The sequence below is a fragment of the Eurosta solidaginis genome, chromosome 1 (genome assembly GCF_040869045.1).
Source record: "Eurosta solidaginis isolate ZX-2024a chromosome 1, ASM4086904v1, whole genome shotgun sequence".
Classification (NCBI taxonomy): domain Eukaryota; kingdom Metazoa; phylum Arthropoda; class Insecta; order Diptera; family Tephritidae; genus Eurosta; species Eurosta solidaginis.
The window spans coordinates 42,990,395-43,011,264 of record NC_090319.1 but is presented as its reverse complement, the minus strand read 5'-3'; the positions used below and the strand labels follow the sequence as shown (position 1 = coordinate 43,011,264).

Here is a 20,870-nt window from a genome sequence, read left to right as displayed (position 1 = left end):
CAAATAGGGTAACCGGACTTTTAATGCTAGCTCTTCACCTTTCTACAGGGTGACTACCATTTCATTAATAGTTTTGTCAACTGATTTCACACTCCGATAAATTGTGGCGTCTGGACAGACGAGAAGGCTTTATTTTCGTGAATAACTTTACTGCTACCCACCCGATCATTAAAGCTGGAGACATTGGTGCTTTATCGGTAACCGTTCGGTAACCTTATAACAGCTGATTCGACCAACTTTATGAGAATCAATGCAATCGATTATTGGTGCCGCTAAAGCTGGAGTCATTGGTGCCGTATGTCGTATCGCTGTATCCGTATCCCTAACGTAATCAGCTGTTTATCGTTACGACGGTAAACCAAAACCCAATTGGTTGGCTACGATACGGTTACGACCTTAGCGGCACCAATAATCGATTGCATTGATTCTCATAAGGTTGGTCGAATCAGCTGTTATAAGGTTACCGATACGGTTACGTATAAAGCACCAATGTCTCCAGCTTAAAGCGGGAGTCATTAGTGCCGTATGTCGTATCGCTGTAGTCGTATCCCTAACGTAATCAGCTGTTTATCGTTACGACGGTAAACCAAATCCTATTGGTTGGCTACGATACGGTTACGACCTAAAGCGCCAAATACACGACACGAACATTTCCGCGAACATTCCGCAATCTTGTTCGCAGCTTTGGCCATACACCATACGAACTTTTGGCCGAACATTAGTTCTCTTTCAGACAGCGATGAATACGGACAACAATTGTGCTGCAGCAATATTGCTTTAATTTTTCGATTAAAGTCGCATAATCATTATTCTTTTTAATTCTATTACAATAATCTTTGCTTTTTACTTGCCACAATGATGGCAAAGATTTATACATTTCAATAAATTCACTCAGAAATTTTTTATTGTCCATTTTACTTTTCCGCGCACGTCTGTTCCGTTCAGAAATTACTATGATTATGATTACTATGATTATTTTGATTTTTGGCGAACATTTGCGCGAACTGGCAAACACCACCATACACGACAGAAAAGGTCGCAGAAACATGACATAACGGGAATGTTCGCGGAAATGTTCATGTCGTGTATTTGGCGCTTTAGCGGCACCAATAATCGATTGCATTGATTCTCATAAGGTTGGTCGAATCAGCTGTTATAAGGTTACCGATACGGTTACCGATAAAGCACCAATGTCTGCAGCTTAGGGAAGTTTAATTATCCCTTTATTTCTGGTAGTCACAGTGTGCGACGAGTTTCTTCAAAATTTTAGTAAAAATTCAAATATTTGTGGATTTTGTTTTATCTTTTTTTTTGTACCAAATTTGATTATGTCACTTCTTAGCGTTGTCGTCTGGCTAGACGAACATATTTTTAAGCCTATAAAACCTCATAGATCGAATTCATTTCAAGATTTATCAATAAAAATTCAAACTTATCACAGTGTGCGACGAGTTTTCTTCAAAATTTAAATAAAAATACAAATATTTGTGGATAAAGTTCAATGTGTAAAATTTCGTCTGGCCAGACCATGATGGAATTATAGAAGGTGGCGCATTGCGCATGCCCCTACAAGAAACGGTGATAGTTTTACTAATACACTCAAACTTGTAATTGACAATGCTGATCCTGCGATGACGTAAACATTGATACTCAAATTTATGTATGTTCCTTTGTTCGCTCACGCATGTCAGCATGTTCCCAACGACAGCCTATAATCATGAAAAAGGACTCAAACTGGGAAAGCTTCGGACACCTGGTACAGAACAAAAGAACATACAGCAGATATCATTATACATGTGAGACAGATACATAATTCTCAACGGAATTTTATGTATGCGAGAACAGTTTATCCGATTCAATCATGTTGTCACTAGTGACTGTCATATGACAATCAAATGATTATCACGGTTGTTTTGTTATTTTTTAAATTCCGCCATTTTCAACCGACGAAAACCATATAAAAAATAAGTTTAAAAAATAAAAAAGATAGCATTTCAAAGCTCCATGCTAAAAAAAAAAACCGAAAATAATATTAAAAAATACCAAAAGCTGTCGGAATGTATGGGGCGCACTCAAAAAATTGTTACGCGAAAAATAATAGTGGTTAATGGTGATTCATTTTTAAATGTGTTTCCGCATGAGGAAAGTGCTCTTCTGTTGTTTTGTTATTTTCTGAATTTAAATTGAACATTCTGAACTGGAATTCTAATAAAACTATTTATTTTAAACAAATAAGAAACACGTATGCTTTTATCACGTACAAAATTAAAAACGTAATGAAATAAAGTAAATAAAAAGCAAAAAGCATTGTTTCATTTTTGGCGGAATATATCAATGGTCATTTATGATAGTATAACAGTCAAACCTGATATCTACAGTAAACTATCATTTATGACACTTTTTGATAGAGTGTCAGCACTGATCCAGGAAAATGAATAAGTGAGCAGTACGGCTATATACTTAATCAGTAGGCCATGTTGGTGTATAAGAAGGAGACAAAAACTCACACGCACACAGTTGTTTACATCACATTTGCGCAAGTCCCCTTAAGTTTGTGATAGAAAGTTTGTATGAGGCGCTGATCGTTAGGTTGACATTGCTGACAATCAGATGATAGTCATATGATAGTCAGTATTCTTGTAGGGACAGTAGTATGCCATCAATTGCCTCATCTTAGGAAAGTTATTGATGTTTGTACATGGGGCAAATATACGAAATTTTCGACAAAAATTGGCAATCGTCAAAAAGTGTAGATTTTTTTTACCGGGTTTTATTTAAAGGTAAATGAAAAGAAACACAAATTTGGTACAAAAATTAAAAAAAAAAAACAAAAGAAAAAAAAAACATCAATTAACTTTGCTCTGTGTACAATATTAATGTTTTAATGAAGTTCTCTTACATTACTTTTTCATGTAATAGCCTTAAGATGTGGGAATATGAATATGACAAATACAGTAAGTTAAATGTCTTTAAAATACCTTTTGTTTGATATCCATATTGCAGGTAAAAAAATATTTGACAGTTACCCGATTTCATATTTTTGCCGATATCTGTAAAACCGGGTTTCGAGTATCAACAGAATTTTACCTAATTATACCCCACATAAATATGTATATCCTGATAAAATTTCAACACAATCGGTGTGTGTTTAAATAAGTGTTAAAATAAGTAAAAAAAATTTAGGTTTTCCGGGTTTATATTTTTATTTATATCTCCAAAACCGGATCTCGGGTATTAAAACTTTTTTACTTTAACATACTTCGTTCACATGTCTATATGTTTTTAAAGTTTCAAAAGAATCGGTAGAAAGGTGTTAAAATAAATGTGTTGCAAACTTTGCAGTAAAAAATATTTGGCGGTTATTCGGTTTTATATTTATTAAAATCCGATTAAATAATAAAACGTTCCGAGTTATGTTTATGTAATTTAATAAAAGTAATTGAATTTGACATTTATGTTTAAAGAAAGAATAGAAAATAGAAATTCATATGCCGATTGTCGTGAGCTTATGCACGCTCGCACGTCTGCACTCTTCGAATGTTCACCCGTAACTAACTGTCTTTGACAGCTCGGCCTTTCCTGACATTCGTCCTCCTAGGACGTCTCATCCTCGGTACTTTCGTTTGCTTCATTATAGTCGCCTTCGAGATCTGGACTTAAACGGCACCATGGTTTCATATGGTCGCTGGAGACTACATTACAGTATCTTCGTTGTGTACGTGGTGCGTCGGGTAGATCTTCCACAACGTATCGATCATGAACTAGCTGTTTTGTGACAATATAAGGCCCCTTGAATTTCGGATCGAGTTTGTGTGTGTCACCTGTTGCGGTTGGTACATGGTCAATAACGACCAATTGTCCTTCGTTGTATACTGGTGGACTCTGATGCTTTTGGTCGTATCTTTGCTTCCATTTTTGCCTCTCGTTGCTGATATTCTGTATGGCGTTCTGTAGCTTCTCCTGTTTGTCGTCGTCATCTGACATGGATATTTCGTCGCTTAGTGCTTGTATTAGTCGATTATCGCTGACGCATCGTAAATCGAAATTGAACACAAGTTCGTTGGGAATTATCTTTGTTGTGCTATTGTTTTGCGAGTTAATGCACCACTGGATGTTGGAAAGGGTGCTGTCCCAATCTTTGGTGGTCTTTGTTGAGCATCGAATTGCTGATAATATGGTGCGGTTGACGCGCTCTGCCTGGCCGTTTGCTCGGGGCGTTCGTACAGCTGTTTTGACGTGCTGAATCCCAAAGCGTGTCATAAAGGATTCGAATTCCTTTGATGTAAAGGCAGTTCCTCGGTCAGTGGTAATCCGTAAAGGCTGCCCGAAAATTGCCATAACTTCTTGCAGCATTGATAGGACTGGTGTCGTCTTTGTGTTACGTACCGCTTTCAATATCGTGTATTTGGTGAAACCACAAACTAAAACAATGACGTATTGGTTTCCTCGTTTGCTTTTGGTGAACGGTCCGAGATGATCCATATACATTGCTCGAAATGGAATTGGTAGAACTTCGGTGAGATGCATTTGACTTTCCAGTTTGCCTCCTTTAATCTTATTTAAACAGCATTCGGGACAAGCTGCGATATAAGACTTTACGTATCGCCTCATTTGCCTAAACCAAAAATACTTTTGCAGGCGTTGTAATGTTTTCTCGACTCCAAAGTGGCCAGCGTCGTCATGACAAGATTTGGTGACACGCCACCTGATAGCCTGAGGAATAACTAGTATTCGCTCATCTTGGACAATTCGATATAATCGACCGTTGTGAATGATGAAGTCATCCCGGAACTGAGATGCTCCATCGCCGTTTGTTTTCAACGCTGTAACAATTGTTTTCACATGTTCATCCTGCATCTGCATTGTATAAATCCAGTCGTCGCTGTTTTCACTGGTTATAGCTAGAACTCTTTCAGCTACAGTCTCCGGCTCAGATGGAGGTAGGGTAGGCGAACGGCTTAAGCAGTCGACGTGCTGCATCTTCGAGCCTTGACGATGCCTACACTCAAATTCATATTCTTGTAGGCGTAGCCACCATCTGGCTATACGTGGTGGTAATTTCGACGTTGCTTTTGTTGTCACGATCGCATTGCAGTCCGTAACTACGGTGAACTTCGTGCCTAATAGATACATTCGGAATCTGTCTAGTGTTTCCACTATGGCTAGGACTTCTAATTCATGGCTTGCATAGCGTGACTCTGCATCATTGCACTGACGGCTATAAAACGACACTGGTTTAAGACCATCAGCTTCCTCCTGCAGCAATATGCCTGACAAACCAAGTGGCTGGCGTCCGTATGCACCTCATATGATTTACTTGGATCGTACAAGACTAGTACTGGCTTAGACGTGATTGCTTGCTTTAGCTGGTCAAACGCTCTGTCTTGTTCTTCTGACCAAATGAAGACTGCGTCTTTCTTTAACAGCTTTGTTAGTGGTGCTGCGATGTGGCTATGCTTCTCTACAAACTTTCTGAAGAATCCGGTCAGTCCTAGAAACTGACGTACTTCTACGACATTCGATGGTTTGGGAAAATCGTTGATGCATTTCGTCTTACCATCACCTGGACTTATGCCGGTGTCACCTACATTGTGACCTAGAAATTTGACGGTCTCGCAAAGGAAGTTACATTTGGAAGGTCTGAGTGTGAGACCACATTGACGTATCGCCTCCAAGACTTCTTTTAGCACGATCTTACCTTCGTCCACTGTTGGTGTTGCTATTATCATCTCATCGACGTAGCTGATGACTCGGTCTCGATTACATAATTTTGACGTTACTTTGGTGATCATTTCCTGGAAGTACATTGGGGCATTGACTAATCCGAATGGCATGACATTATATTCGAATAATCCATCATGAGTAAGGAAGGCAGTATATTTCTTGCTGCTTTCATCCATCGGAATCTGGTAATAGCCAGAGGTCATGTCCAATGTAGTGAAAAATTTCCCTCCAGCTAACTTAAAGAGTTGCTCTTCGACCACAGGCATTGGGAAGTTCTTACGTTCAGTGACGGCGTTCAGTGCCCTGTAATCGATGCACATTCGGCTCTCTCCGCTGGCTTTGCGTACTAAAAGTGCCGATGCAGCGTGTGGTGATGTACTTGGACGGATTATATCGTTGACCAATAAGTTGTTTAAAATTGACGTTAATTCTCGTTGTTGCGATAGTGGAACCTGATATCGTTTTCCGACTATTGGTCCCGACTGTGTCACTTTAATTTCCATAGTGGTAGTGTTACATCTTCCCAACGTTGACACATCTTCCGCAAAGCAATCTTCATACTCATGTAACATGGACTTTACATCGTTACGTTGTGTATCATTCAGCTGATCGTTGATTTTAAACATGTTCGATTTGACTTGTAACTGTAAAGACCCATTGTCGATGACCAGCCGTTTGTTGGCTCCGCACAAAATATCTCGTCCAAGTAGTAGGTCATACCCAAGTGTATTGCCCGGTACTACGTATAAGTTTGCGTGGACATTTTCGTTATTGATCATTAACTTTACGTCGGCCTTTCGTGTAGATTCCACAGTTGAACCTCCGAAACCTTTAAAGCGCTTATATGCAGGGATGCATTGCATCGTTGGTATTACTTGTTCGCTTATTAGTGAGTGGTCGCTGCCTGTATCGACCAATGCGTCGTAAGATTTACCATCAATTGTGACGTGTTGAATTATAGGTGGCACTTGCGAAGGTTTTTTCGACTCCACAATTTCTGCTACGTTTGGCTTGGTGTTTACTCGACATTCCTTGCTGTCATGGCCCACTTTCGAGCACTTAGAACAGCGTTGTTTCTTTTGTGGTTGCGGACATTTAACAGCGATATGTCCATGTTCATTGCAGTTGAAGCACTTCACTGATCTTTGCGATTGTTCAGAGCGTCCACTGCGCATGTTAGTGCTAAACGTTGACGTTGGGTTTGGCTGTATCGAATTTGTTGACTGTACCGTTTGTAAGTTTTCTAGTGACTGTAGCAGCTCATTGCTGGTATTTAGATTCATTGCTAATAGCGTACGTGTTGTTTGTGGATCGCTTATACCATTGATCGTATAAAAGTTTATAGATGCGTCATCTAAATTACCCCGTCTTCCGAGCGTTAACATCTCGTAGTAATATTCAATCAATGTCTCGCCAGATTTTCGCTTGCGTCGGCCAAGTTCCCTGTGAATTTCCGCAGAATTTACTACACACGGAAAATCTTTCAATAGCATACTCACCAAATCAGTCCAAGACTGGAACACCGGTTGAGCATCCAGCCAGCTTTTTGCTACGCCTACGAGCTTTTGTTGTGCCGCAAAAAGTAGCAAATTGTCACTCCATAAGTATGTTCGTTGCAGCTGCTCAGCCTTCGTTACAAATTGTTGTGCATTGATTAATTTCTTCAACGGGTTAAACTCTGGTAAGATTCCAACAATGTCTTGTATTTTGTACGTGGATGCCTGCTGTGTGGTCGATTGTACATTGGATTCTCGTACTGTTTCTTGGGATGTAACAGGTTCAACGGATGGTCGTGATGCATTTTGCGTTTGCAATGACCTTGTTAATTCCGTGATCATATCCCTCAACTCACTGATTGGTATTTCCCAAGGTTCTTCCTGATCGATCTCATTGGCATCAATTTCATCAGACTCAAAATGTTGAATTAATGCCGCAACTTTGTGTGCTTTATTGCCTGTCGCTGAAATATTTGCGTTTCGCAATAGTTTATTTATTTGTGCCACGGTTAAAGATTCTATTTTTATTTGCATGGTGACTTTTGCTTCAGTTTTTTCCCTTTATTTTACAAGCCGTTGCTTAAGCAATTAACTTTTGCTTCCTTTCGTCGCCGTTGCTTGCCAAAAACTGTCCGTTCTTGTCGCTGTCTGCTTGCCACTCCAGTATTTTTCCACTTCGACCCCAAGCAAGCATGCCAACAACAACTTTCGTTTGTTTTCCCGTTAGGCAGAACAATTCTGCGTAGCGTCTGCTGCCGTTGTCCAATTCCTGTAAAGCTAGATCGCTGCGCCGTCTCTGCGTTGGCGTTGATTTGCGCCGTTTAAAACGTTGAGTAGTGTTTATGTGTATGTTCGCTTTACTGCTTCGTTTGCACCCGTAACGTTGATTATCGTTGGCCTGTACACACATATACACATGTGACGTTGCTGCCTTGCCTTTAGCAGACTTAATTCGCTGAATTTTGCACTGTCTTTCGCTACAACAATAACGTTGCTGTTTGCTGTGAAAGACTAGCCGTTGCCAGAGCCGTTTGAAATATTTTCCGTTGAGCCAAGTACGTTGCTCCTTTTGTTAAGCTTTTCGTTTTAAGTATTTCGTTTGAGCAGAGAACGTTGCTCTATTTTGGTACATACATCTGTACGCGTTGAGGAGAAACTTCGTTTTTGTACATTCGATAGGTAGACATATATGTATGTACGTATGTCTAAAATATTTTGTAGGCCCGCGCGAATCCCACTTCTGAACTATTAAAATCCGATTAAATAATAAAACGTTCCGAGTTATGTTTATCTAATTTAATAAAAGTAATTGAATTTGACATTTATGTTTAAAGAAAGAATAGAAAATAGAAATTCATATGCCGATTGTCGTGAGCTTATGCACGCTCGCACGTCTGCACTCTTCGAATGTTCACCCGTAACTAACTGTCTTTGACATATTTTTACCGATATCTATAAAACCGGGTCTCGTGCATTAAAAAAAATTTTACATAGCTAACAGATGCATATATCTCCATATTTTGTTGAAATTTCGATATAATAGGTACAGAAGTGTTGAAATAAATATATATTTAACATTGCGACCTCAATTTATATATATTTTGCTCGATCTTTTGACTATATCTTTTTGAGGCATTATGTAAAACGAGTAACGGCGATGTACTGTAGCTCCAATTTATCGCTCAATGTTCCTAAGTAAAAGATATTTGCGTGTTACCTTGTTTCAAAAAAAATTGTTTTTCTCCAAAAAAACCAAAGTTTGGCGGATTTCCCCATATAAATTGTATGGGTAATTCTTTACTTTAGGGTACAACTGCTAAAACTTGCCCAAAAATATGGGGAGAGGTGTCAAAAGGCGCGTTTTGATCCCAGAACCACGAATCCGAAAGCGGAAATTCCAAATTTTATTTCTGTCAAAAGATCTTTCCAAAAAAACCGCAAAATGGCCCCGGAGCGCTCCGAAACGGGGGGTGGGATCCATAGTATTTTTGCGCAGAACACCTCTCTGCATTGGAGGCCTTCGGCCGCGCTTACAAAAAATTACCCTGGGTGGGTCCAACACCGGTTTGGAGACCAAATCTATATCCGCGTAAAATACTTTTAACCACAGTTTTTCTTGTGGGTACCCCAAAATCATCAAAATTACAAGAACCACATGAAAATTTTCAATATTGTTTGCAAATATCACCGAAAAGAAATAAAATTTTCAATTTCCGCTTTCGGTTTCGTGATCCTGGGTCCAAAGCGCATCTTTTGACACCTCTCCCGATATTTTTGGACGAGTTTTAGCAGTTGTACCCTAAAGTAAAGAATTACCCTTTGCCCAATACGAGTGTACGACCAATGATATCATAAACCCTACCGACCCTAAACTCCACACAGAAAAAGGTCATCGATAAAACTCCCTAAAAAATTCGGAAAGTTTGCTTATCGGTACAAGAAGCAGAAGATGACAAAGACAATTGAGTTTTAGCAGTTGTACCCTAAAGTAAAGAATTACCCTTTGCCCAATACGAGCGTACGACCAATGATATGATAAACCTTGACGACCCTAAACTCCTCACGGAAAAAGGTCATCGATAAAACTCCGTAAAACCTTTGGAAAGTTTGTCAGAAGATGATCAGGACAATTGAACTATTCGTATAGTCACTAACTCCAATGAACATTAAGCTCTTATAGATATCAGTACAAGTTTGGTAGCGCCTTTTTATAATGAACTAAAGAGCTAATGCTAAATTATATGATAATTACGATCGGTATCCATTAGGGCGGGTCAAATTGCATGGAAAAAAAACCTCAGGTGCACATCCAGTTTCTGAATCTATGGGTCATACTGAGTAATATTGTCCATGGGACCATAGGTCTGAAATCGATTTCGAGCCTCCCTAATTTTGTTAGAAAATATTTTTTTTTAGAAATTTTTATTATTATTTTTCTTATAAAATATTTTGGACTATTTAAAAATTGAATTTGTAATATGGAAAAGTAAAATATTCGTCGATTTTTGCAACAAATTCGTTGATTTTCCCCAAAAAGAAGCGATAAAATGCGAAAAATAGTAGGAAGGCGCCCTATAGCGAGGAGTATATTACTTTTCCATATTTCAAATTCAATTTTTAAATAGCCCAAAATATTTTCTAACAAAAATAATATAAAAAAAGGACGTGTGGCACTCGGGGACTGCCGCGGTAAAGCTATTGCATATTATTTCCTTATACAATTATTATATTTATGCAACATTTTGTTTTCTTTGATATTAGTTCAAGTTTCGTCTTTGATATTAACCTTTTTAAGCGTGGTGACCGATAAGAAAACACATTTTTTACTTTTATTGATTAAATGAGAAGTTAATATTTAACTTTCACTTTAACTTTAACTTTATTTTTAACTTTAAATTTAACTTTCACTTTAACTTTAACATTCGCTTTAACTTTAACTTTATTTTTAACTTTAACTTTAACTTTAACTTTAACATTCACTTTAACTTTAACTTTAACTTTAGCTTTAACTTTAACTTTAAATTTAACATTCACTTTAACTTTAACTTTATTAACTTTGACTTCATTTTTAATTTTAACTTTAACTTTAAGTTTAACTTTAACTTTATGATCCGGGGTGGGCGTGAGCTTAGCACCTGCTAACAAGCCAACCTAATATAAACGCACGAAAGTCATTTTCTGTCAAAAATGTCTCATGCACATACAACTTGTATGAGAGCAACTCAAATTGAATTTGCTGCGTGAAAACCCAACTCGATTTCCAATTTTTGTTCTGCGTGACATTTAGATTTGACGTTTGCACACATGCTTTACATTGTCGCAACGCATGCTTATTTGGGTTAGGGCAAAAAACGCCGGTTGTTTGCGTGCCCTAAAAAAACGCAGTGCGGTTTTATTAGGTTGGCTTGTAAGCGACCATATATGTATACAATAAGCGATAGCAAATGGCTACTTCGTGAAAATCAACGACAGCTCTTTTAGTTTGATTTCGATGGTCGTACGGTGAGGAAGTGTCCCACGCGCGCTTAAAACAGAGTACCAAAGAGTGCGTGTGACACATGTTCACCGTTCAAGCATTGAAATCAAACTAAATATATAATTGATTTTGCTTTCGTGCTCGCTAAGCGTTCGTGTTTACTAACACATTCTCAATTTGGTAACCGTGTAAATGTAGTGGTGCCCACCGCTGTTTGTGATAGCGATCCAATTTTATGTATTTGGCCTGTTGCTAACTCCGAACCTTTACGAACCTTTTCGAGCCTTTTCGGATCTTTTTTGACAAATATCCGTTACGGTTTTTTTTTGATTTAGTCGCCAAGCCCGCGATAAAATCTATGCAATAGCTTAACATTTCTAAAAAAATATTTTATAACAAAATTAGGGAGGCTCGAAATTCATTTCAGACCTATGGTCCCATGGTAAATATTACTCAGTATGACCCATAGATTCAGAAACTGGAGGTGCCTTTTCAACAATAAATTTGACCCACCCTAGTATTTATATTAAAAGAAATCGCTTAAGAGTGTCAAACTTTAAGCACTTGTATCTGAAAATACCTTTTTTTCCTCTGTTATTAAATAAAGTAAGGCGCGATAGCTTCCGAATAGATTTAAGGCCAAGCTTCTCTTTTAATTTGCGATGTACCTCTTTTATGAGGGTTTTTGATGGCAGAAATACACTCGGAGTGCTTTCCAAACACTGCCCCGCTTCGAAAATTTTCATACAGGGTGACTTTCAAACGTTTGATATTTAGGCCCGTTTTTCTGTAGTTGGTTAAGCTAAGCTTAAACTAAGTTTGCTTAAACTCTAGTCAAATTTAAACTCCAGTTAAACTACTGAGCAGTTTTTCAGTCACAGTTGAAGGTCGCCTTTGGGTAGGCTTTTTGTGCAGCAACATTGGTTTTTTATTATCTATATAATTTGTAGATACGGCAACTGCTGAATTTTGTTTACCCAACAAACATGGGAAAAAATTCTCCAGCGAAATTAGTTCCGGAGGTGATATCCAACATCATTATGTAATTATTCTTAAATCAGATTGTTCTATGCAGGCATGCTTAACGAACGAAACGATATCATTTCGTTACGATAATCAACGCTAATAAACGAAACGAAGTCACTTCGTTTCGTTTATTAACGTTAAGAACGTCAAATTAACGTTAATTTGACGATCTTAACGTTAATAAACGAAACGAAGTGACTTTGTTTCGTTTATTAGCGTTGATTATCGTAACGAAATGATATCGTTTCGTTCGTTAAGCATGCCTGGTTCTATGGTTGATATCCAACTTCATTCTCACTATCCAACCTTTGAGAAATTTTGTAAAATATATAGTTCTAGAATCTCCATCGCCGAAACCTTCCTTAAGACGTCATTCTTAAATTATTTTCCGACCTTTGAGAGATTTTGAGAAATATACAGTTCTCAAATGAATATTCAACACATTTCTCCAGTTGATATGCTACATTGGATATCGAGTTGTGGTGGAGTTAAAAATAAAATCTCCAATCAGGTACTACTAAAATAGCTGGTTATTGTGAGAAATAAATACCTAATACTATGTTCAAACGGAAAAATAAATTGAGGCAATTGCGATTTAAATTGAGCGGTGTTCATACAACTCAATTTAGCTTACACAATAGTAATTTGGTAGTTGGTTGCTGATCGACCCAACCTTATGGAAATCAATGTAATCGATTAATGGTGCCATACCATAACGCTAATGCCATAACCATACAATAGCCAACCAATTGGTTTTTGTTTTTTCGCCATATCCATAACCTAAAAATTTATTTATTAAATAATTGAAGAATTTATTAACTTTTTGTTTATTTTATTTATGGTTTGGGTACGTTAGTAATTAGTAATTTTTTGTGTTTTCTTCATTTTTATGAAATTTTCACGATTTTTAGGTTAAGGACCAATAACTGATGCCAATTTGATATGGATAATTAAAAAATATGGTTACGACTATGGTGTTAGGGCCTTTTAAAGGGCCAATTAAACTTCCTTAACCCTACCGCCATAGCCGTAACCATACCCATATCCATAACCATCTCCAATGTGCCCGATTAATGGTGCCTTAACCTAAAAATCGTGAAAATTTCATAAAAATGAAGAAAACGCAAAAAATTACAAACATATTCCACAAAAAATAAGTCTCTTAAACGTTTCTTAAAACGTTATAAAGTTCACTACTTGTAATTTATTAATAATACAAAATTATTTCCAGAAAAAGATATTACTTAATGATTTAACTTTAAACTTTGAAACTTCACTTTTTACAACTGACAGTATTCAAAATAAAAGTAAAAGGAACACGTCCGCCATTGCCGCTTGTTAGTTCTTGATTGTTGCTGATGATGCTGCTTCGCTGGTTGTTGGATAGAGTTGATTGTTTCTCTTTTTTTTATGGGTTTTTTTTAAAACCGGCACTTGAATAAGTGCACTCCAAAATTTTTCAAAGTGTTTTTCCCTTTTTTAAATAAAAGTGTGCACCAAAAAACGAATTTCTTTGTTGTAAAATTTTTTTTTTATTTAAAACTTTTTCGCATGTTTTTGAATTTTTTCAATTCTCTATTTGGGGTAGGTTTGGTCTTACAAAGTTTTTTACTGATTTTTGGCTTTTCCAATTTTTTTTCCACTCAATTTCTCCCATGAAAAGCTTTTCACAAAATTAGTCGGCTTGTAGATACTGTTCGAAGTCAGTATAAAAATTGTAAATCCCGTCCCACCAGTAGGGGAGAAAATTTAAAAAGTAGTACCATGGAAATTGGAAAAAACCCCGGCCTAAATTTTCTAGGGGGCCTTGTATTATTTTTGTGTATGATGGAATCTTTGTCCCTACACTCAATTACCTATAAGGACTTGTTATTGTGACGAATATTACCATATCTAAGGTTATTAAATAAAGGCACAACAACATTTAAGCAAGCTACATAAACAAATTAATCATCATGTACACACATGCATACAAGCAGCAGAGAGATACTCACAAACGCATGTCATCATCAGCTACTACTTCGCTCACATATACACACGCATATGGTTACACACTATATATACACGCGCGTATGGCTGGGTACCAGGGGCCCTATTCAGTAACTATGAGTTTTGAAATGTTCATTTTTCTTTCAAACAAATTATATGAAAAAACGTTTACATTTTAAAACTCCCAGTTACTGAATAGGGCCCCTGGTAGAGGATTCTAGAAGAAAAAACGTCTAGACATTTGGGCAGAGAGTATAAAAGCAGCAGCAGCTGAGTAGTCCATAATCAGTTTGATTTAAGCACGCTATTGGTTGAGAAGTTAAGTTTTATTCTGAAGTGCTTTCAAAGTAGTCTAAAAAATACCATCTTTGCATTATTGAATATTGGAGTTATTTATTCAACAGTTTAGCGATTCGAACGTTAGCAGAAGATTTGGAATAAGCGGAATTTCACAAAATTCGTTACATTATCAAATTTTTTTAATTGGAGCCAGAAAAACGAAAGGTTAAGCTAGGTTGCCGGCCCCTCTTCCTCACCCTAACAGTTTCGTTTTACATTTTTAAGCCGTTGAACATTTAGAACTGTAATTTCTCAATAAGTGTAAATACCTACTTCTTCTTCTTTCTCTGATGTCATTTAGTCTGCAGAGGCGGAATTTTTATTTTCCATGTTTAGTTTTAGGCGATTTGTCCCCACCTCGTTTTGCACTGCCTAACTCGAAGTACAAGACGATCTAGGTAGGAGATGATGAAAAATTCAAGATCTAATTACCATGTTTACTATTTGGATACTATTAATTTTATTTTTAAAATACAAAAATTGTTTTCTTAATATTAATCGATACGTATGTATTTATGTAAGGCATTCATGTAGGCTTTATTTGGTTGAAAAAGTTATGTAATCCGTTATACTTATTTTCTATATACTACAAAAGATCGGATGATGATGTCCAAACAATTTGGAATTATTTAGTTCTTTTTAAAATAATCGATAAAGGTTTAACTACGGAAGTAAGGTGTACCAGTTAAAATTAGTTTTTCTTAAATTTATTATTAGCCCTCGATGTACTGCAACCGTTATTTAGCTTTTTTTTAACCTGCATACCTTTTTGTTTCTAATACAAAAGTATTTTGGAATTAATATGATAATTAAATCTTCATTCTGATAGCGCATATCAGATACATGCTTGTCTGTTTATCAATAAAAAAATTACAGTAATTGTAGATTTACATAATTAGGACAACTAATTATAATTAGAATAAAATATATTGCCAGAATCAATAATACCAAACTAAATATAAATGATTGTCTTTAATAAGAGACATACTTCTATTGGACGGAATGTGTCGTTTCCTTTGTCGTTATCGAAAAGGCTTTGATTATGGAAAGCGTTTATGTAGGAATTGAAATTTTAGAATGGCTCCAGAAGCACGATATTAGGATTTTGCATTTCCAGAAATATTTGATACTGCGATAATACGCACAACCAGCAATAGGTCTGGAAATAAATAAAATGGTATGTATGTAGAGATGATGAGGTGGTAGTTTTATGTTTAAATTTCAATCTACAGGCATCCTAAATTTCAGAAATTTAGAAAGCGGTAGACATTTTGGATATATGCAGTGGAATTGTGGATTTTTAAAACCTCCAAGTTTTTTTAGTTTAAGTTCAGAAGGATTTTGTTCATATTCACAAAATTAAAATTTAACTTCAGAGGTTTTAATTAAAACTAGGAAGATTACGAATAAAATTCTGAAAAAAACTGCACTGTTGACTCTAAAAGTACCCTGGAGAACGGATAAACAAATTTATGTTCTTGTTTTTGTAACAATTTTTCCAAGCCCGACCATCTCGGGAACGATTTGGTATGACCACATGCGACCATCTAGGCCATGCACTGCTACAACAACAACAACAACCATCTAGGCCACGGATTCAAGGGGTTGTGTAGCGCAATATATAGCTTCTCCAACCCAATAGTCAACCTCACCTTCAAGCGGCGAATCCTTTGCCGGATACAGATCCAGTACGCTCCGGTAACACAGCACCATTAAGGTGCTAGCCCGACCATCTCGGGAACGATTTATTTGGCCACATTAAACCTTCAGGCCATCCCTTTCTCCCCAACCCCAAGTTCAAAGAGGAGTTCGGGGTCGCCAGAGCCTCGGCTGTTAATGAAACAGGATTCGCCACGTTTAGGTGAGGTTGAAAATTGGGTTAGAGAAGCTATATACTGCGCTGGCAACACCTTGAAAGTGTTGCGCCACACAACCCCTTGAATCTATTTGGTATTTTAGTCGCCTCTTATGACAGGCATACCTACAGCGGGTATGTTCTAACCCCCTAACCCGTTTAGGACTATTTTTTTTACTACAACAGCTTTAGGTCGAAAATTGATACATAACCACAACGAAGGACGGAGATTTTTAGTGTGGGCGGAATATGGCAGAGCCTTCGGGTCGGTGGATTTTAGCCCCTTCATAAGCCTGCCATGCCAGACTCTTATATATATACAATTTGCAATTTTTTTGCAATTGGTAGAAGCAGTATTGAGGTTCAGAAAAATTTAATTATAAAACAAGTAAAGGTGTCTAAGTTCGGGTGTAACCGAACATTATATACTCAGCGTGAGCTTCAATTGTACATTTCATTGATAAATTACGTTTCTATATAACACGTGACACAGCCCGTTTAAAAAAAAATGCCTCATTTCCTCTTACAATAAAACTTGATAAGTGAAATATCATTGATTCAAAACTATTTTTTGCTAAATTATAGCTTATTATTCTAGTCTACGACCCTTTTAAACTTTTTTTATGTCTAAGTTGCCGTGGTCTTTAACTGATCCCGTTCATTTTTACTAGAAATATTTTCTGCTATAGGGAAAATTTGAGTACCCAATTTTATTACGATCCGTTAATTTTTCTTCGAGTTATGGCTCCCGGAACATAGAAAATTGCTTAGTCATGAAAGAGGCGGTGCCACGCCCATTTTCAAACATTTCAGTGTTTTCCAATTTAAGGATATAATTCAATTTAGAAAGTAAAATTCTATTGACAAAAAGCTCTTTTTTTGCAGATATATAGCTTATTTTATTCGTCCCCGACCCTTTTAAAAATCTTTTATATAAAAGTGGGTGTTCGCTTCGTTAATTTTTCTTCAAAGCATTCCTTATAGTAAAGGCAACCTCTCTGCCGAATTTTGTTACGATAGGTTTAGCGATTTTTGATTTATGATTAATAATATTTGTAAAATTGATTTCTTCACAAGTGGGCGGTGCCACACCCATTTAAAAAAAAAATTCCAAATTTTTACCAAGAGTCTCAATATTAGTCTACATGTCAAATTTCAACATTCTAGGTGTATTATTTACTAAATTATCAGGTTTTTTGTGTTTTCCAAAATTTTATATATATAAAAAGTGGGCGTGGTTACCAACCGTTTTCGGTCATTTTCAATACCAACCTATTCTGGGCCCAGATAAGCTAGTGTACCAAATTTGGTGAAGATATCTCAATATTTACTCAAGTTATCGTGCTAACGGACGGACGGACGGACATGGCTCAATCATGGCTCTATCGATACTGATGATTTTGATATATGTTGATATATATATAAGTCTATATCTATCTCGATTCCTTTTTACCTGTACAACCAACCGTTATCCAATCAAAGTTAATATACTCTGTGTGCTAAGCACGCTGAGTACAATTACAAAGCCTTCCTGCCAAGAACTAAATTTTCAATAACTATACTATTTCTGTCGAATGCTGATACTTACATTGTACGCCATCCAACAAAAGTTAAACAATGCCGACAAAGTTTGCTCCAGCTAAAAAATAATGATAATAAGTATTTAAATTAAGTTCAAAAAGTAATAATGAAATTAAATAATTACATAAATATAATAGCCAGCAATAAGCCAAATCGACCATACAAATTGAAAGAGGATACCGAAACCTACCAGTATTAGCCAGGGCAGAAGCCAGCCTCTTGTGCTGGAATGAATTAAACGCAATATTTATGAAAGGATCAGCCAACAAAAGCGACTAATAATGACGTATTTTACCTTATCCTTATGCCAAAATATATCAAGTAAGATGCAATGATGAGCAATATAAAGTATAAAATGAATATACCACCATAGACTGGCATTGAAGATCTGATATCGGTTTCAAATAGTGGCGAATAAAGCTGAGCTGACTCTCCACCTGCTAGCATATAGCAAATCTATGAGACAAATTTATTTAATTAACTTTTAAATCATTACCCTAACTACAATTTAACAATGTGTGCTTACCAATGTGATAAAAACGATTGATATCGCCGCTGTGTATCCCGCCACAGCGTAGCTGCCTGTTTTTACAGAATTTGACCAAATGATTGGTGACCAGCATGATTCTATAACAACCATCTAAAAAAATTAAAAATATTAATCTTAAAACAGTAACTTATAAAATAATAGTTGGTTTTTAATCTGTGCTTCGTATATTCTTGTTGATTCAGTTAAGGTGTGGCTGTGGTCACGCCCTCATACTGAGCCAGGCTTAGATATCGTGGTGGCTGTCGTATTTCCTTTTCTTTATGTTTTCGAGTTTATCGTGCTTAACTTACATTTTAGCAGTGAACAATGGTTATATTTTAAAAAATTTAATTTGGTTTTTTTTTATAATTAAGTATTAAAAAGTAAACAAAAATGTAAATTGAATGAATGCACGCGAAGAAAGTTAAGAAACGCAAATAGAATAATTACAAGCAAAGTGGAATGACCAAAACACCAACTGCGGCACTGCCAGATCGAAAAAATATGTGGAAATGCCTAGCACAGGAAGATAAATGGTTTTCATTTTGCAAGCGAGGAAATAAAATATCACACCCCGGGCAAAGCAACATCAAAATTTTAGAAATAAAGTTTTTCAATTAGAAGAAAACTTTTTTAAGCGGGGTCGGCCTCCGGGTGTATTTCTGCCATGAAAAGCTCTCAGTGAAAACTCATCTGCCTTGCAGATGCCGCTCGGAGTCGGCATAAAACATGCAGGTCCCGTCCGGCCAATTTGTAGGGAAAAGCAAGAGGAGCACGACGCAAATTGGAAGAGAAGCTCGGCCTTAGATCTCTTCGGAGGTTATTGCGGCTTACATTTATTTATTTATTTTTTATAAGAACATTTATTTATTGAGTACCAGTAAGGAACATAAAATTAATAAAAAAAAAAAATAACAGCTGCGTTCAATGCAAAAACATTTCATAAAAACATTTTAGGTAGAAAAGATTTAGATTCAGGTATAAAAGTTGACAAATTGTCGTCTACCTCTATAATAATAACTCATGTTTCAATCACTACAATAACAGTTCTTCTTCTTTGAGTTCTTTAAATGCCTCAGTTGACGAAAAGCTTTTTTTCGTATCTATATTATGACAACTACTGTTAGTTGATTTCATCAAGTTGTTGTTGTTGTTGTAGCGATAAGGTTACTCCCCAAACGCTTTGGGGAGTGTAATCTATGTGATGGTCCTTTACCGGATACAGATCCGGTACGCTCCGGTAACACAGCTCCATTAAGGTGCTAGCCCGAACATCTTGGGAACGATTTATATGGCTATATTAAACCTTCAGGCCATCCCTCCCTCCCCACCCTCAAGTTCCACGAATGACTGTGCTGTACATGCCATGAATCACATGTGGTGTCAGTCCTCGGTTCCGCTCAAAAGCCATTTTGCAGGCGTAGTATGCTGCTAGAACTTTCTTTGATCCCATCTCAACATTCCTTCTGCAGCAAGATATTTCGCTTCCGAAGATAGGTTTAACGTTGTGCCGTTTAGCCTAGGTAAGTTAAAGGAGGGTATCTTTGTCTTTATCGTGAACAGGACAAATTAGGTTTTTGTTGGGTTTACCCCCAGCCTATTTTGCCCTGCCCATCGCGAAATGTCGCAAAGTGCCGATTCCATGAGTTCGCTGGTAGTTGGCAAGAATATGCCTGTGATAAGAATCAGTAAGTCATCGGCGTACGCAACTACCTTTCTTCCTTTTCTCCCACAGATTTCAAGAATTTCGTTGACCACCAGTATCCAGAGAAGAGGCGATAGCACCCCGCCTGGGAGGAGGGGGGGGGGGGAGGGATGCCTCTGGTGATTATTTTGCCAATAGAACCAGTCCCTAAAGTCGCGTTGACAACTCTACTTCTAAGCATTGAATCGATGCATGCAACTATAGAGCTTTGGGTTCCATATCGTGTAAGAGCCTTGCAGATGGCCTCCGTCTGCACGTTGTTAAGAGCGCCCTCAATGTCGAGGAAAGCTGCCAACGTATATTCCTTGCAGCTTAGTGAGTTCCCGATGCCTCATGAAGGGCACTTTCAACTGATTTGCCTTTTTGGTATGCATGCTGAGCAGTATCCATATGCCAGAAACTGGCATTGTTTCTTATATAAAGATCGATAAGTCCCTCCAGTGGGTTAAGGATAAAGGAGGAGAGGCTTATTTGTCCATAGTCTTTGGCTTCCGAGTGTTGTTTTCCTTCTTTGGGAATGAAAACCACCCGTACATTTCTCCAGGTCTCGGGTACATAACCATCTTGTAGGCATCTTGAGAATATTCTTGTAGATGTGGTATTAGTTCGTAACAAGCGGCTTGTAACATAGCCGGTATCACACCATCCTG

General features: G+C 37.1%; 1 protein-coding gene across 2 annotated transcripts; it reads right to left on the bottom strand.

Moving 5' to 3' along the window:
• Nucleotides 1–14,978: 14,978 nt before the first annotated feature.
• Nucleotides 14,979–18,969, bottom strand: pasi1 (pasiflora 1). 2 transcript variants are annotated; one of them, XM_067760806.1, is made up of 6 exons: nucleotides 18,827–18,969; nucleotides 18,513–18,626; nucleotides 18,282–18,442; nucleotides 18,111–18,210; nucleotides 17,994–18,044; nucleotides 14,979–15,709 (listed from the first exon to the last, which is right to left on the bottom strand). In XM_067760806.1, exons 2-6 carry the CDS (start codon nucleotides 18,624–18,626, stop codon nucleotides 15,623–15,625), a joined length of 513 nt encoding a protein of 170 aa, XP_067616907.1. In that variant the 5' UTR covers nucleotides 18,827–18,969; the 3' UTR covers nucleotides 14,979–15,622. The 2 variants fall into 2 exon arrangements, with proteins under 2 accessions (XP_067616907.1, XP_067616984.1); XM_067760883.1 differs by having other exon boundaries at nucleotides 18,177–18,210.
• Between the last annotated feature and the right edge of the window lie 1,901 nt (nucleotides 18,970–20,870).

Excerpts from the sequence above, each read along its gene's own strand:
- pasi1 (XM_067760806.1), bottom strand. The coding sequence starts at position 18,626 with ATGGTTGTTATAGAATCATGCTGGTCACCAATCATTTGGTCAAATTCT. Across the intron at positions 18,443-18,512 it reads CAATCGTTTTTATCACATTG|ATTTGCTATATGCTAGCAGG; the intron begins GTAAGCACACAT and ends TTTGTCTCATAG. Across the intron at positions 15,710-17,993 it reads TTTGTTGGATGGCGTACAAT|ACCTATTGCTGGTTGTGCGT; the intron begins GTAAGTATCAGC and ends ATTTATTTCCAG.